Source organism: Balaenoptera borealis (assembly GCF_965194805.1).
Source record: "Balaenoptera borealis genome assembly, chromosome: 3".
In the NCBI taxonomy this organism is placed as follows: Eukaryota; Metazoa; Chordata; class Mammalia; order Artiodactyla; family Balaenopteridae; genus Balaenoptera; species Balaenoptera borealis.
In genome coordinates, this window is record NC_138866.1 from 102,961,149 (window position 1) to 102,977,696 (window position 16,548).

The 16,548-nt window shown below is 38.0% G+C and overlaps 1 protein-coding gene across 1 annotated transcript in view; it reads left to right on the forward strand.

Moving 5' to 3' along the window:
• Positions 1 to 16,548, forward strand: part of UNC13C (unc-13 homolog C) — a 632,162-nt gene that overhangs the window by 248,977 nt on the left and 366,637 nt on the right. Inside the window, exon 7 of the mRNA XM_082388208.1 lies at positions 4,913 to 5,132. Within this exon, the coding sequence (XP_082244334.1) occupies positions 4,913 to 5,132 (220 nt within the window). The remainder of the gene's footprint in view (positions 1 to 4,912; positions 5,133 to 16,548) is intronic.

The following is a 16,548-nucleotide window of genomic DNA, read 5'->3' on the forward strand; positions in this document are numbered from 1 at the left end:
ATTTTGCTGCTAAAAATACACTCTTTCCCCCAGTATGCAGTATTCCCCTGAGATATGAGTCCCTTCTTATCAGATGTATTTTTCATGCTTTCCTTAGCCATTCATTTCCTCAGTTTCTAAAGTGACCATCATTCCATCTTAGTCTTTGTTGGAATAAGAAATGTTTTCATAAGCCATTTATTTTATTTTATTTTATTTTATTTATTTATTTTTTTAACATCTTTATTGGAGTATAATTGTTTTACAATAGTGTATTAGTTTCTGCTTTATAACAAACTGAATCAGCTATACATATACATATACCTGCATATCTCCTCCCTCTTGTGTCTCCCTCCCACTCTCCCTATCCCACCCCTCTAGGTGGTCACAAAGCACCAAGCTGATCTCCCTGTGCTATGTGGCTGCTTCCCACTAGCTATCTATTTTACATTTGGTAGTGTATATATGTCCATGCTACTCTCTCACTTCGTCCCAGCTTACCCTTCCCCCTCCCTGCGTCCTCAAGTCCATTCTCTACATCTGTGTCTTTATTCCTGTCCTGCCCCTAGGTTCTTCAGAACCTTTTTTTTTTTAGATTCCATACATATGTGTTAGCATACAGTATTTGTTTTTTCCTTTCTGACTTACTTCACTCTGTATGACAGACTCTAGGTCTATCCACCTCACTACAAATAACTCAATTTCGTTTCTTTTTATGGCTGAGTAATATTCCATTGTATATACGTGCCACATCTTCTTTATCCATTCATCTGTCGATGGACACTTAGGTTGCTTCCATGTCCTGGCTAATGTAAATAGACCTGCAATGAACATTGTGGTATGTGAATCTTTTTGAATTATGGTTTTCTCAGGATATATGCCCAGTAGTGGGATTGCTGGGTCATATGGTAATTCTATTTTTAGTTTTTTAAGGAACCTCCATACTGTTCTCCATAATGGCTATATCAATTTACATTCCCACCAACAGTGCAAGAAGGTTCCCTTTTCTCCACACCCTCTCCAGCATTTTTGTTTGTAGATTTTTTGATGATGGCCATTCTGACTGGTGTGAGGCGATACCTCATTGTAGTTTTAATTTGCATATCTCTAATGATTAGTGATGTTGAGCATTCTTTCATGTGTTTGTTGGCAATCTATATGTCTTCTTTGGAGAAATGTCTATTTAGGTCTTCTGCCCATTTTTGGATTGGGTTGTTTGTTTTTCTGATACTGAGTTGCATGAGCTGCTTGTAAATATTGGAGGTTAATCCTTTGTCAGTTGCTTCATTTGCAAATATTTTCTCCCATTCTGAGGGTTGTCTTTTCATTTTGTTTATGGTTTCCTTTGCTGTGCAAAAGCTTTTACGTTTCATTAGGTCCCATTTGTTTATTTTTGTTTTTATTTCCATTTCTCTAGGAGATGGGTCAAAAAGGATCTTGCTGTGATTTACATCATAGAGTATTTTGCCTCTGTTTTCCTCTAAGAGTTTGATAGTGTCTGGCCTTACATTTAGGTCTTTAATCCATTTTGAGTTGATTTTTGTGTATGGTGTTAGAGAGTGTTCTAATTTCATTCTTTTACATGTAGCTGTCCAGTTTTCCCAGCACCACTTATTGAAGAGGCTGTCTTTTCTCCATTGTATATTCTTGTCTCCTTTATCAAAAATAAGGTGACCATATGGACGTGGGTTTATCTATGGGCTTTCTATACTGTTCCATTGATCTATATTTCTGTTTTTGTGCCAGTACCATATTGTCTTGATTACTGTAGCTTTGTAGTATAGTCTGAAGTCCAGGAGCCTGATTCCTTCAGCTCTATTTTTCTTTGTTAAGATTGCTTTGGCTATTCGGGGTCTTTTGTGTTTCCATACAAATTGTGAAATTTTTTGTTCTAGTTCTGTGAAAAATGCCAGTGGTAGTTTGATAGGGATTGCATTGAATCTGTAGATTGCTTTGGGTAGTATAGTCATTTTCACAGTATTGATTCTTCCAATCCAAGAACATGGTATATCTCTTCATTTGTTTGTATCATGTTTAATTTCTTTCATCAGTGTCTTACAGTTTTCTGCATACAGGTCTTTTGTCTCCTTTGATAGGTTTATTCCTAGGTATTTTATTCTTTTTGTTGCAATGGTAAATGGGAGTGTTTCCTTGATTTCTCTTTAGCCATTTATTTTAGAGTAATTTTCAGCTTTGGTAAACACGTGCCCATATCCCCAAAAATCAAGAATGAAAAAACTCATTATCGTTTTTTTGAGACTGGGGATATGTACCCTGTAGTGAATTACCTAATGTTTTTCTCCAGCTTCTACAGTTCTCAAATGTTATGGTTTATTCTAATGCCCCATTCAATTGATTTTCAATGTGCTGTCTAGTAAATTTTCCATGTTTCTTCTTTTTGAAATTAGCTTCACTTCCTCTTTTCATGAAATGGACCATCCCTCTTTAACCAAACCAACCCAAACGAAACATTTCAATGAAACCTTCTCAGCTGTCTTTCACTTGCTTTCCTTCAGCCTATTTAATTTTTTAGCAAGTGGTCCTTATATTTATTACTCCTACTATAGCCTAAGGATTTAGAGCACTGAATGTATGTCACTTGAATTCAATAAAATGAAAATGGACATAGGGAATTAAAGTGTGTTCATCATCAATTTTAAATTATGCAGATAAATTCATGTCCAAAATCAACCCCTCGCCCAACTCTGCTTTCTAAATTAATATGTATTTCTCACTTGCGTTCAGTAGCAGACTGTTCTCTTCCCGCCCAGTGTTCCAATGAGTTAGAATTGTTGTTTTCCCCTACTAAGACAACAAATTATGCAATCGCAAATATACCTAAACTCCATTCTTATTTTTTGAGCTCAACCAAAAATTCTGTATTACACACACACACACACACACCACATATACACATTACGCGGTCCTCCAGCCCCTCAGCTCAGCTAGAACATGAAATTGTCTATGGAGAGCTGATTGTAAATCTGTTATGCCAAGAATCATTCGAGTCACTTTGATGATATTGGATATCACTCTCCTAGGCAGTAAATGGGAAACAAAGATGCATAATACATACTTCTAATTCTAAAAGAACTCTTAACAGTTCTTTTCAAGACAAGACATCTTCATTATGGAATGAAGCCAAGAGATTTATTGGGTCAGACTATCTTTATTGAAAAGTGATGGATCTACTTGTTCTGTCTATACAAACCCTAAAACAGGGGTCTTCTATTTGAGAAATTCCCATAGTTTGAACATACTGTTGCTCTGTAGACTCACTTGAAATATAAAGAGCTTTGATCAGCCCCTCATGTAGTAGCAAGGCAGGATCTTGCTGTTCAAAGGCTAGAAAAATGTTTTAGTAATGTTTAACTCCCTGGTAGGGAACCTCCTTCCACCATTAACAAACATATTCTGGGAAAATACATAATGAGGGGAATGTATTAATAAAGGGAAATATGCTGTTACCGTACTATGGATTTGAAAAATAATGACAAGTTAGCCATTTCAACACTGTGGGAAGATATTCTGAAATGAGATTTAAGGATGATTAATGCAAAATACAAGTGCTTCCTTTTTAGCATTGCTTATCAGCTAGACTCCTACAGGATTTATGTAAATAACCATTCATTATGCATCAGGTAGTTGTGGGAAGTTATTTGTAATTGTAACTTCAGAGAGTGCTAGTCTTTCTACCAGGACATCACCTGCACAGTGGGATATGACAATCAATTGGACAGACACATCCAAACAAGTCTCCACTATCAACACTAATACTTAGTATTTTCTTAGTGTTTAAAGTCTATGGACTATATTTGTTACCATCTCACAGTTTGATCTTCAACATAATACGGTAGATAGGTTGTACAGGAAAGTGAGGATTAGAGAGTTTAAGTCTCTTCCTAGATCACAAGACTCTTAAGTAACAGACATTCATTCATTTCACACACAAAAAATGTGTTGTACCTTTACTATGCCCAAGGACAATGATAGGCACTGTTTAGGCACTAGAGAAATAGGGAAGAGAGCTCCTGCCTTCTGAAGCCCATTTCATATGTCACACGATGGGGCCTGTGCTCGGGAACTCGGGCCTCCTGGCTCCTCGTTCAGTGCTCACTCTACCAATAGCTTCCATGTGCTATTAAAAAATATCTCCCTTTAAAATATAAAGCACCATGGGAGAGTGCCACATTTAACCTTTATCTACTACTAGGGCTTTCTTATCAATTAGTTGATGAGCTCCTTCCTAAGGAATAGGTGATGAAAGCAGTTCCCTGTGGAAAGATCTATAAAAGAAGTGTACTTTGGGACTGGGGAGAGGTGTAGTGTTAGAGAGGGTATAGAATCAGGGAGATGAGGCCTGGGTAGAATATAAAAGAGGGGTGGGAGTGTTTCTAGGGGGTTAAAATCAGCATTGAGAATATTTTCCATTACTTCATAATTTTACCAAGAACCAGAAGAACCAATTTAGACCAAGGATAGTAATATAAATTCCTTTTTTTTTTTTGAATTGATGTTTCCTGAACACCTATCTCAAGCCAGAGACTAGGTTAGGCTCTGAGGATAGAGCCAGCGGTGAGAGCTATGGTCATCATCCTTGCCCTCATGGAGTTCACAGGATAGAGGGACACAGTCATTATCAAGTAACAAGAGCTCTGTGCTGCCATGAAAGAAGCTTACACAGCAGGGAGCCCAGTCCAATATGAAGATTAGGGAGTTCTTTGTGTTCAAAGAACTGGATTGGGCCCTAGGACACTGAACGAAGAATAAGTGTGCAGAGTTATTTTGATGACTGTCGTCACTTAAATCAATAATCAAGGGGTCCCCTCAAAATACCGTTTTCAGGAAAAAGTGATAAAATGGTTTGTTTTTTGATGAAATTCTCCAGATCCACTGATGTGTCTTGTGTTGGTTACTTGTCTCATCTTCACAGAAAATACATGTCTTCAAGAAGACTTTGCAGGCACTGATCTACCCCATGTCCTCCACCACCCCACACAACTTTGAGGTCTGGACGGCTACGACACCTACCTACTGTTACGAGTGTGAAGGACTCCTGTGGGGCATTGCCCGGCAAGGCATGAAGTGTTCAGAGTGCGGAGTGAAGTGCCACGAAAAGTGTCAGGACCTCCTGAACGCGGACTGTTTGCAGAGTGAGTATTCGGTTAGGTGAAGAAGCAGGTGTGTAGAGCTGGTCTTACCCTATGCATTTTCAGCTCTTGCTAATTCTCAACAAATCCTACTCACCCCCTGCCTGTTCATTCACACAAAGGTATACATACTGCCCGCCAAGTCATGTAACTGATTGTGTCTTCCTACACTGTTGACCTTGGCACTTTCAGATTCCTCAGAATAACTACCTGGAGTTCAATGGCACTCGGACCAAGTAGAAAACTTCACAGTGACTTTCAATCTTTGTTCTCACTTTTATCTCATAATAGCCCCACGTGGTCAGTGGGAACATGTGAAGTCACATTCCTCAAACAGGGGTTAAGACACACCCCTGTGATGACAGCAACTGGAATTCTTTTCCAAGCCTACTTGACACCTGCCTTCTGCAGGCAAGAGCCATGCTCTTTTGCAGCCCCTGTGCAGCCCTTAGAATTGGGAGGTCCTGTATTTGATGTCAAAGACAAATCTAACTGACCAGATAGGTGACCTTGGGCAAGTTTTTCTAACTTCTCAGGGCTTCATTTTCTTCCACCAAATAAATAGGAATAATAAAATGTACCTCAGTGGGTTATTTCAAAAACTAAATGAAATAGTTGCTGCTAAGAGTCTGGCACATAGTAGATGCTCAATGAACATTAATCGCCTCTCCATTCTTTTACATTTCTGAATAGGTACATGTCACTTTGACTTTCATGACAGGTTATCTTAAATTTTCCATTTCCAAAAAAAATCCTTTATACTGGTACTTTAGATTAGGTCCTGAAATGCCAAAACATCATACTCTAAAATACATATTATTGGCTTTTCACTGCTGGATTTGTCTGATGACCTTATATAACTAAAAAAGCACGGCTGAACAAATCTATTTAAACATGGATTTTCATTTTCAAATGATCTTTTTCACATCTAAATATTGTCCCCTTTGTTCATTCTTTATAGGAATGCAGTCATTGTAAGGTACATAGGTTGCCTGAAATTGAGGGAGGACAGAGGAAAATTTCAAAATAAAGATTGAATCAGAAATGCTGGCACAGCTGGCTCTTGCAGTAACAGTCACACATACTGTACGCTTTCCTCTACCTGATCAGTATTCTCCCTACAGAGTCAGGTCAGCCTAAGACTGTTAATGGTAATGAATGTGTTTTTTGAAACAAAATAGTACCCCTTCTTTGAAAAATAAAAGGCATATTTAGGAATGAGTGCTTAGAAGAAGGCAGATTGACTCAATATTACTCAGCCAATTTACTTGCAAGATCTCATAATACAATTAAAATTCAGTCTACCTGTTTAAAAACTGAATTGTGAACAGGCATCTTAAGAAACAATCACATTAGGGCAGTGACATTTTGAGAAAACAGATAGGAAAAATATTGCCATCTAGAAACAAATGGCTTGAGTCCCTTAAAGAAAAAAAAAATGATGCAGATAATACCTAAGAAATGAGTTCATTCTTCTTTAAGTCTTTCAGAGAAGAGAGATGCCACCCATTCATTAAACTTTAGAAACATTTTCATAGTCTATTTCCATTTCTTGATATTATTTGGTATTGGTTAAATACACTAGGCGAGCTTTGCGCTGAAGTTATTCATTAAAATGCACATGTAAATTGGAAGAATCACAAACAGTGAAGAAAAAATGAGGGTAGACATGTATGCCCCAGGAAAAGGATATTTTCCTTGATAACCCCTCCTTATTTTTCCCTAAAACCTGTGTTCTCACCTTGAATGGAAAGAGGTGTTGCTAATACATGAATTCAACTTCATCACTTGCCACAATAACTGTCAATAAAATTTAAAGTTGTCCCTACAAAATCAGTGACATTTCCTTAAGAAATTTCTCTTTTCATTGCTTTAAGCAAGAAATCTGCAATGTGACACCTTGTGTGAAATACTTCCATGTGTGCCAAAATTGAAAGAAAAGGAGAGAATAAAAAATTAAGAGAAATCAGAGTTGGAAAAGACAGCTAATACTGCCACTTGTAAGCCCAAGGAAGTTCTTTGATTTCCTTCTCCAAATGGTCATTCAATTTCTGTTTGAGCATCTACAGAGAAAATTTAACACCTTGGCAGGCAGCTTAATTCATGTTAGAAAATTCTAGCTTATAAAATAAAATTTGAACCAACTCTTGCCTTATAGCAAATTCTTTTCGTTAAGCCAAATCTGACCTTTGGAGAAAATATTTAATAAATTGACTTCTATCATATATGATAGTTTTTCAAATACTTGAAGATAATAGTCTTCTTTAGGTTTCTAGAACCCTCATTATTTTGCTAATTCTTTTCTGAAGACATTGCAGTCTGTCAACGTGCATACACACATACACTCAGAATAAATCAAAAGGAAAAATAAGTCTGCATTTGGGTCTGACTAATGACCTGTACAAAATAAAGGGTATTTAAAGTTACTTCAAATTAATTTGAGTTTGGTATTTCAGTCCCATCAAGTCTTGGGTCTGTGACTTACATACTTGCAGTCAAGGGAAATTAGACCAGGTGATAATATCCCACTCACTGTTCTAGTACCTCCGTGCAGGTGCAGAGATGCATGGAAATAGGTTCCCCAAACAGCATCATTTCAGCTCCTGTCTAGTTGATTCTACTTGGTGGTTTCTACACTTCACTGCCTTCCTGGCCTGAGGCTAACAGCCATGTGAAGTGGAAGGTAGGAGCAAAGGATAGCAAAGGAAAACATAGCAATGCTTGAGAGAAGAGCACTGATCTGTCATACCCCTCCCTGTTCCAGGCCAGTAGCGATGGATAGAGTTCACCTATTTTTCTTGAATTAACTCATTTCTGTCCTGTTATTTGAAAATACATTTACTCTTTTTTTGGAAATGGCATTTGGTGATGGAAGAAATGGCATTTGGTGATGCAGCTAATGGAGGAGCAGTTTCTGACCCTGAATGATATTCATGTAACCCATAAGGACCTTGCCAAAACAGTTATGGTGGCAGTTTTAAACTAGGAAAAAGTGAAAACAAGTGTATGTTGGCTGGGTTGAGGTTGTATGCAGAGTGAGACATATGTAAAAAGAGAGATCATATCTAAAATATTTTCCTTGATTATCTTTTTACAGTAGAAAAGAGATAACTTCAAAATCAGAAAAATATGCAAATAACCATGTAGCCCAACCCAACTGGCTAGCACTTTCTTAGACATCTCCAAAGAAGAAATTCCAGAGCCCCACTGAAAAAATATTCTGCCTAGTTTTAATTCCTAACTGGAAATTTCAAGTATCTGCATAAAGAGAGAAAGTATTTCATCAACAGTTCAGGAAAGCAGCATCTTGTGAGATGTGCTATTTTGTTCTGTGTTTCCCACTGACATTATGTTAAGCTTACATGCACTAATTATTAGCCATTGCGAATTCGTAACATTCACAAAATCTGGCTAGTGCACTCCTGTCTGCAAACTAGATACTGATTTTTTTTCATATTTCTGCTACCACATTTGCAACCACACTATCTTAAGACGGTTAGTTATTTGTATATGTTGAACAGCTATGGGTGGGAGCGTTATTCTGGGCTTTCAGATCTAGAAAGAAAGAAATCAGTGTTGTCCCTGGACTCAGACATATTTTCTAAAACTTAACTCAGGTGAATAGATGTAAACACATATGTTGGAAACTTTTGACATTCTACTCTGTCAACAGCAATTATGCAAAGTACGTTTATGTTATGAATATACTTAGGAAGCTTAGAAATAGGATTTTGTGTATCTACTGCTATAGGGTGGAGACCGGTCTTTGTTTCCCCATAATTTAGCACACATTTAAGCACAGCTAGCTGCATAATAAATGTTGGGGAAGTAACAAATGAGGGCATGTGAACACAATTAGAAATAGCATGAAATGGTTTAAAGATCATCCTTCCATAGAACCATAGATCATTAAGGGAGCCTTTGAGATCAGCGGATTGGAGAACACGATCTACTGATTTTACTTAGTTCAGACAGTTCAGTATCTTGTCAAAAAGAATCAAATGGTAACGTAGGTAGGGTTACAACTAAGGTCTCTGAACTCCCAGCCTAGTGATCTCTCCTAATTTATAAAGAAATATGCAAAGTGGACCCTAGGGGGAAAAATGGAAAGTTGTTAAATTTTATCTCCAGTACTTTCCCCCCTCCCTGTCTTTTAGACATTCTGTGCTGCCCAGACCTTGGCTTCCCAGCGCTCCCCATCATGATGACTCCTCAAGGCCTCCCTCTATGACCAACCCACAAAGCTCGGGGTATACCCTCAGTCCACCGTCTCCAATCACAACTCACTCGCTACACTGACTTTTCAACACTAAAGAGGAAATGATTTGATAAGTAAATTTGGATAAAAGTGGAATCAATAGTTAAGTTAGCTTAGAACAATTGTCAGTTCCTTAACCCAAAGGAATAACCTTATAATGAAGCATTTTCAGGTTTTGGGATAGGGTACATGGGGCACAAAAAGGGTGAGTATGCCTTACATAATGTCACAGAAGTATTCTATGTAACCTAAGCAAAGTCTACCTATCTATCTATATACATTTTTTTCATACTCCTGAACTACTTGAGAAAGATCTGGCTTCTAATCCTGTCACTAGTAGAGTTTTTTAAAACCTCTCTGAGCACCATTTTCCATATATGTGAAAATAATAATACCTGTCAATGCCCTCCAGCTAAAGACCACCAGGAACACACCTATGGTTTTAAAAGTTCAGTTTATTCCCCATCACTTCATGGAGAACGCACACCAGGGCATCTCAGTAAGAGGGCATTAAAAAAGCAGAGGATTTCTCTTGATCGGGTTTGCCTTGAAGTGAGGACAATTCTGTGGTTGTGTACATTAAAAAAAAAAATCTACGAGGAAAGCAGAGTGAGGCTAATAGCTGTACTTAGTAAAGAAGCAGTAGTCACTCATATTAGGAGAGGGATGTTTGGTATTTTGTGGTAACACGGTGACCTGGTTTTCATCTGTGCTTAGAAAAACTTATAGAGTGGCCTTGTTTGTCTTGCTTTAAGAGGGACCATGTGTGAGGATGGTGTCCTATGAGAGTCCTTATACCCAGCTGGAAAGCATTACTGCCTAGTGGTGAGCGCCAGGCCAGCTTCTAGCCACAGTGTGAACCAGATGTGTCAGCCGAATTTACATGTGTCAGAGGCTATTTTAAAAAAAGAGAAAAAGAAAGAAATCCTATGTTTAATTTTTTCTTTTTTTTCTTTCTTTCTTTTTTTTGAAAAGGATATGAAGAAATCTATGTAACTAACAGTGGTGAGACCAAAAAGATCTTTCCTCTTCCAATCTCTCCCTTGCTTCCTTCTTTTTTCTTTACATAGTAAAAATGTTTTTGAAGTTGCCCCCCCCCCACCTTTTTTACAATTAATTTGTTCCCTTATAGCTTATAGATAGGACTCTGAAATGACTGGGAAATCTTGAGAAAGTAAGTAGATAACGCTCATGAGATGGAGTTTTGACAAAGAATTGTGAGAGTGTATTCCTGATTTTGTTGGGGGGGTTTTGGCAGGCACGTTTCTAAACTTGTTCTAAAAGTTTGCATTTACTAAAAATGGAATGATCGAATCTGGTGGGGTTGATATAGCGGAAGCAGAGGAGAGGAAAGGTTGCTTTTCTTTATTTGGGGCTGTAGGCTTACTGACAGTGAAGTCACTTTATAGAGGGTGGCAGTTCCTCAAAAGGAGGCTCCCTGCCCACATTCCCCACCTCCAGGGGTGGGAGATGACGCGCCGCTAGATCTGTGCTCCTGCCGTTACCCTCCTGTTAAGCATCAGTCCTTTGTTGTTTGTGAGAAATTGTGTGGAGTGTGCAGCTTTGATCTTACAAGAAAAAGGAGGCGGCTGACTTGAAGACGGGGGAGTCTGGGGCTATTCCTTGAAAGATTGAAGGTATGTTAAAAGAGGAGGGTTAAGATCATCTTGGTCGTAAAGCAACTAAAGGGAAAGGGTAGCAAGTGCCAACTACATGCCCACCTACATGATTTCATGGGAAAGAAAAGCAGGTGTTAAAAGCAGGTCCACCTACATGGTTTTCCTGGTAAAAAAAAAAAAAGAAAAGCAATAAAGTTTCTCATACTAGACGCTCTTAGGGAGACACGTGCCTCAATATCAGACCCTGAGTGCGCTTTCCAGGTTTATTAACCACCAGCTACCTCTGGGTTCACCAGCCTCAGACACAGGTAAGGGTTAATGGATGTTAATAATAAATTATTATTATCATTGTTGTTATTATTAGTAGTATCTTCTGCAGTCTCTTTGAACTCTGTTGTCTTTTATCTTCAAGCACTTCATTGACTCCCATCTAGTAAATAGCTACAAAGCATTTAGCCTGTGGCAGACACTGAGCATGGCACTGTCCAGGGAAAAGTTTTCAAGGAGTTGCTTCACAGGGCGAGTAATTACGAAGCTCAGAACCCTAAAATTCCTCGTTAATGTGAAATTCTTTAACAAATGCTTGTAACTTCACCTCTTAGACATTCTGAAATCCCTACACTTATTCAATTGTTATTATTGAAACTATATGCATTATCTCATTTAATCCTTACAATGACCCTGTAAAGGAAGACACTACTATTCTTTCCTTGTGTTTCTCAGATGGAGAAACTGAGGCTTACAGAGAGGAATTAACTAGCACAAGTTCAAATGGTTAGTAAGTGGCAAATCAGGATTCACACACAAGGCTCTGTTCTGCTATATCCAGAGCACCATGAGCACCATGCTTTCTTGCCTTATTTAAAAGTGATTGTCTTGATTGATTTTTTTGCATTTATAATTGGATTTATGCCCTTGCTTTACGTTATTAAATTCATGAAGTATATATGCCAACCAAATTCTGCTTTACAATGCTGGGCACCCATTTGTTTTCTGAAAGTCCCAAATCTGAAGCTGAGGGCCAGGTGTGTTTTGTCTCTTCATAAAATATATTCCACAGCATGTTTATCATTTTAGATAGAATTCATTCTTGTTTCTTCCAGGATTTTGACCTTGTGGTCACAGTGTGCAAGAAGTTTATAGCACATTAAATTAAACCCAGAGCCAATTAAATACTCAAATATATTGTTTCTTTTTTAGATTCCCCCAATAAACATTTTATCTTCTCTATTTATTGAGTGTATCCTATTTTCCAAGCAATGTGTTAGATACTTGGAATACACATTTACTTGTGGTTGGCCTTGAAGAGTAGTGTGTACATATATATATATATATATTCAGGTAGTTGTGTCAGTGTTGGTTGATAAATATTGAAGAATTCTGTGAGGCAGTTCCTTGAAATCAGCCATGCTAGGAGTATTTACACCACAGAAATCTGCTAATGCTATTAATCAAGTTTGGCTTTTGTTGTTCAGCTTTTTTCCATGGGGGAGGGGAGAAAACGTGACCACTGAATTTAGAAAGCCTGCATTTCTGTTAAGGAAGAGATAAGATCATATGCTGAGAATGGAGAGTGATGGCTGCGGTAGGTGACTTGAAAAGAGTAGAAATGTTTTAGAACAGCTGTTTGGAAAAATAGGAAAGAGAAGAGACTGAGACCACAGTGGAATCATATATTTGTTACATGCGTATAGATAATTATTTGGAAGGAAAATTGAAATTGTAAGTTGCCATGTAAAAGTGGTGAAACTGACTTTTATATGCAATTTAGATGCTTTGGGTAATGAATAAAAGTTAAAGAAAATGAAGGTTTCTAGTTAATTGGATGTTCCATTAAATTAGGTGGAAGGGAGCCATGTGGGATAAGTCTGCCTCTGTCTAAGGTTGAAATCTCTTGCAGTTTTGTTGTGCATAATTGTATTAATCTGTCAATTAAGTGTTTTTATTTATTTATTTTTAAATTTATTTATTTTTTTATCTTTGGTTGCTTCGGGTCTTTGTCAATGCGCACAGGCTTTCTCTAGTTGCGGCAAGTGGGGGCTACTCTTCGTTGTGATGCGCGGGCTTCTCATTGCGGTGGCTTCTCTGGTTGAGGAGCACAGGCTCTAGGCACGCGGGCTTCAGTAGTTGTGGCGCACGGGCTTAGTTGCTCTGCGGCATGTGGAATCTTTCCCGACCAGGGCTCGAACCCGTGACCCCTGAATTGGCAAGCGGATTCTTTTTTTTTTTTTTTTTAAGTTTTAGGGGATATTTTAATTTTATTTATTTATTTTTGGTTGTGTTGGGTCTTTGTTTCTGTGCGAGGGCTTTCTCTAGTTGCGGCAAGCGGGGACCACTCTTCATCGTGGTGCGCGGGCCTCTCACTATCGCGCCTTCTCTTGTTGCGGAGCACAGGCTCCAGACACACAGGCTCGGTAGTTGTGGCTCATGGGCCTAGTTGCTCCGCAGCATGTGGGATCTTCCCAGACCAGGGCTCGAACCCGTGTCCCCTGCATTGGCAGGCGGATTCTTAACCACTGTGCCACTAGGGAAGTCCCTAAGTTTTTTTAAAAATAGCAAAGATGCATTCCATTTGTATAATGTATTACTCTTTTCTTTTTTTTTATGATCCAGAGCCTGATTTTTTTTTTTAACAACTTTATTGGAGTATAATTGCTTTACAAAGTTGTGTTAGTTTCTGCTGTATAACAAAGTGAATCAGCTATATGTACACATATATCCCCATATCCCCTCCCTCTTGAGCCTCCCTCCCACCCTCCCTATCCCACCCCTCTAGGGGGTCACAAAGCACCGAGCTGATCTCCCTGTGCTATGCAGCTGCTTCCAACTAGCTATCTATTTTACATTTGGTAGTGTATATATGTCAATGCTACTCTCTCACTTCATCCCAGCTACCCTCCCCTACCCCTGTGTCCTCAAGTCCATTCTCTTTGTCTGCATTCTAGCAGCTTCATTGAAATACAGTAATATGTCACCAGAGATCAACAATAAAGGAGATCAAAAGAGATATTACACAGTGAAAGCACTTGGTAAAGTATGTATTACTCTACCAAGTGCTTTCACTGTGTAATATCTCTTGATCTCCTTTATTGTTGATCTCTGGTTGACGTACTACCATTAGAAAAATAAGATGAGATATATAGGTTCAATAAATAACAGGGCAATGAAAAGTCATTGTAGATGAGTTACAAAAATTATGAATTTGTCTTGTATCCCTGAACTAAATAGATCTACTTTGAATCGTTTTCTTCAGATCAAAAATATAAAAGTAGAACTTAAAAAAAGCTATGTATCTTTTCTAGAAATAACAGTTAAAAGGCTCAAACCTAAGTCTCTATTAACTTGCTCTCCTAGATTGGCGATTTCACAACTTATGGGTCTGTATGTTGTCTGTACATATTGAGTAGATATTCTACTCCAACATCAAAAACATTGGTGAATGATTTCAAAGCTAATTGTCAAGCTTTCCTAATTAATTCCTTAAAAGAATTCAAGCGGCAGTTGTTAGGTACAGAGATTTGGTTTCTTAGGAAGAAAAATCTCTTGACATTCCAGCCTTGAATTTGGTAGTTATTACTAGAATGAACATTTATTATGTGGATGGCAGTCAGCTGGTTCTTCCTGAATTTAGAAAAATAATCCAAAGTACATTTAACTCTTGGGAACTTTAACACACTTTTCTAGAGCTTTGAGGGCATAATAGTCACAACAGTAATAGTTGTTTAGAAATCTGGGGGAAGTCAACATTTTTATGACACTTTGAGCATTCTTAGAATGACCTTTACAAACCAAACTTCTGAGGCACTTTGAATCTTGTAGGTGACTTTTTCAAGGCACTGCTGTTCTTTCTTTCTTTTTTTTTTTTTTTTTTTAATAAACTTTTGTTTGTTTGTTTGTTTTTAAAGCTTTGGGTTTATTTATTTATTTATTTATTTATGGCTGTGTTGGGTCTTCTTTTCCGTGCGAGGGCCCTCTCTAGTTGCGGCAAGCGGGGGCCACTCTTCATCGCGGTGCGCGGGCCTCTCACCATCGCGGCCTCTCTTGTTGCGGAGCACAGGCTCCAGACGCGCAGGCTCAGTAATTGTGGCTCACGGGCCCAGCCGCTCCGCGGCATGTGGGATCTTCCCAGACCAGGGCTCGAACCCGTGTCCCCTGCATCGGCAGGCAGACTCTCAACCACTGCGCCACCTGGGAGGCCCGCTGTTCTTTCTTTTTAATGAATATTCCAATACTTGAAGTAAAATATGCCTTTTGGGGAATTGTAACTATATAGTGTGGCCTAAGCTAATTTTACCATGTAAGAGTTAATGTTCTGTGGAGCTAAACCATTACTGACAAATTACAAAAATGCTTAATTGCTTAAAGGTGCACAATTCACAAATGTGTAGCTGTTCGAGGGCATGCTTTAACAGACGACTAGGGCATTTAGAATGTCCTTTCAAATTATATCTTAAATGGAATACATTAATTTTTAGTATTTTTTTTAAATGTGGTATAAATTCTCAAAGGTTAAAAAAAAAAAAGAGAGATAAAGACAAGGAAACTGCCCTTTCTGCCAATAGATTTTTCATCTCTTTTAGTGTACTCTAATTATACTTTGATTACTATGAATGTATTTTTTCTACTTTAGAAAATAAATGTTTTATTTTCAAATAAATGAAGATGTTCAGTAAAATACTGCCGTTAAATTTTAGATGAATTTATTACGAGGAAAGTTCAGAGTTGACTTTTTGTATTTTGTCTTAGCTTCTGTACTTAAATTGAGCATAACATTCACAGAAGTAGACCCAAAGAACATTACTGAGGCTATCCTTTGTGATAGGAATTGTACAGATAAATTATCACATTCAGTCTCTAAACTCTATTAGTATGCTTATTTCAGAAATACAATATTTCAAAAAATATAATACAAGTTGGGCAGTATTTACAGTCATGGAGATAAAATTTGGAACGATTACCACCTATAGACACAATTTTCTTCTTCTTTTCCTTATATCTCAGTTGCTTCTGTACCAAAAAGTGTTTGGTTTCAGCAGCGACAGTTCCTATAGACCCTGATACATGGGCTTTTGCTTTCCTACTTCAAACTCAGTAAGGAAACATGAGAGCTGGAATCAGGGTCCACTATTTGCTTGTGGAATACTGAACAACGCAGAGGCCACATAAGACTATCCGGCTGGTAGTTGGAGAAGGTGAGGGACCCAAGAATTGGCTTTTGGAAATCCTTCATTGCCAGGATTTGTGTTATAAACAAAAGTGCCCAGAAAGTTGAGACCGATCATGAAAAAACAATGTCTTAGAAAACAAAACAGAGTTTTGAGTAGAAAGTGAAAATTCAGCCTGTTTAAAACTATGGCCATATCACAGAATGAGAGTTCAAGTCTGTGGTCCGTGAGGTAGAGGTAGTCCAGCCCAGTGGTTTCCACATCCTTTTTAAATAGCAGAATTACTTTCATTCCAAGTAAAATTTTACCCTATATTTCAATATAACAAATAGTGGTGGTATTTATTTTGCAGGGAAAAATTTAAGCTTTTCATTATG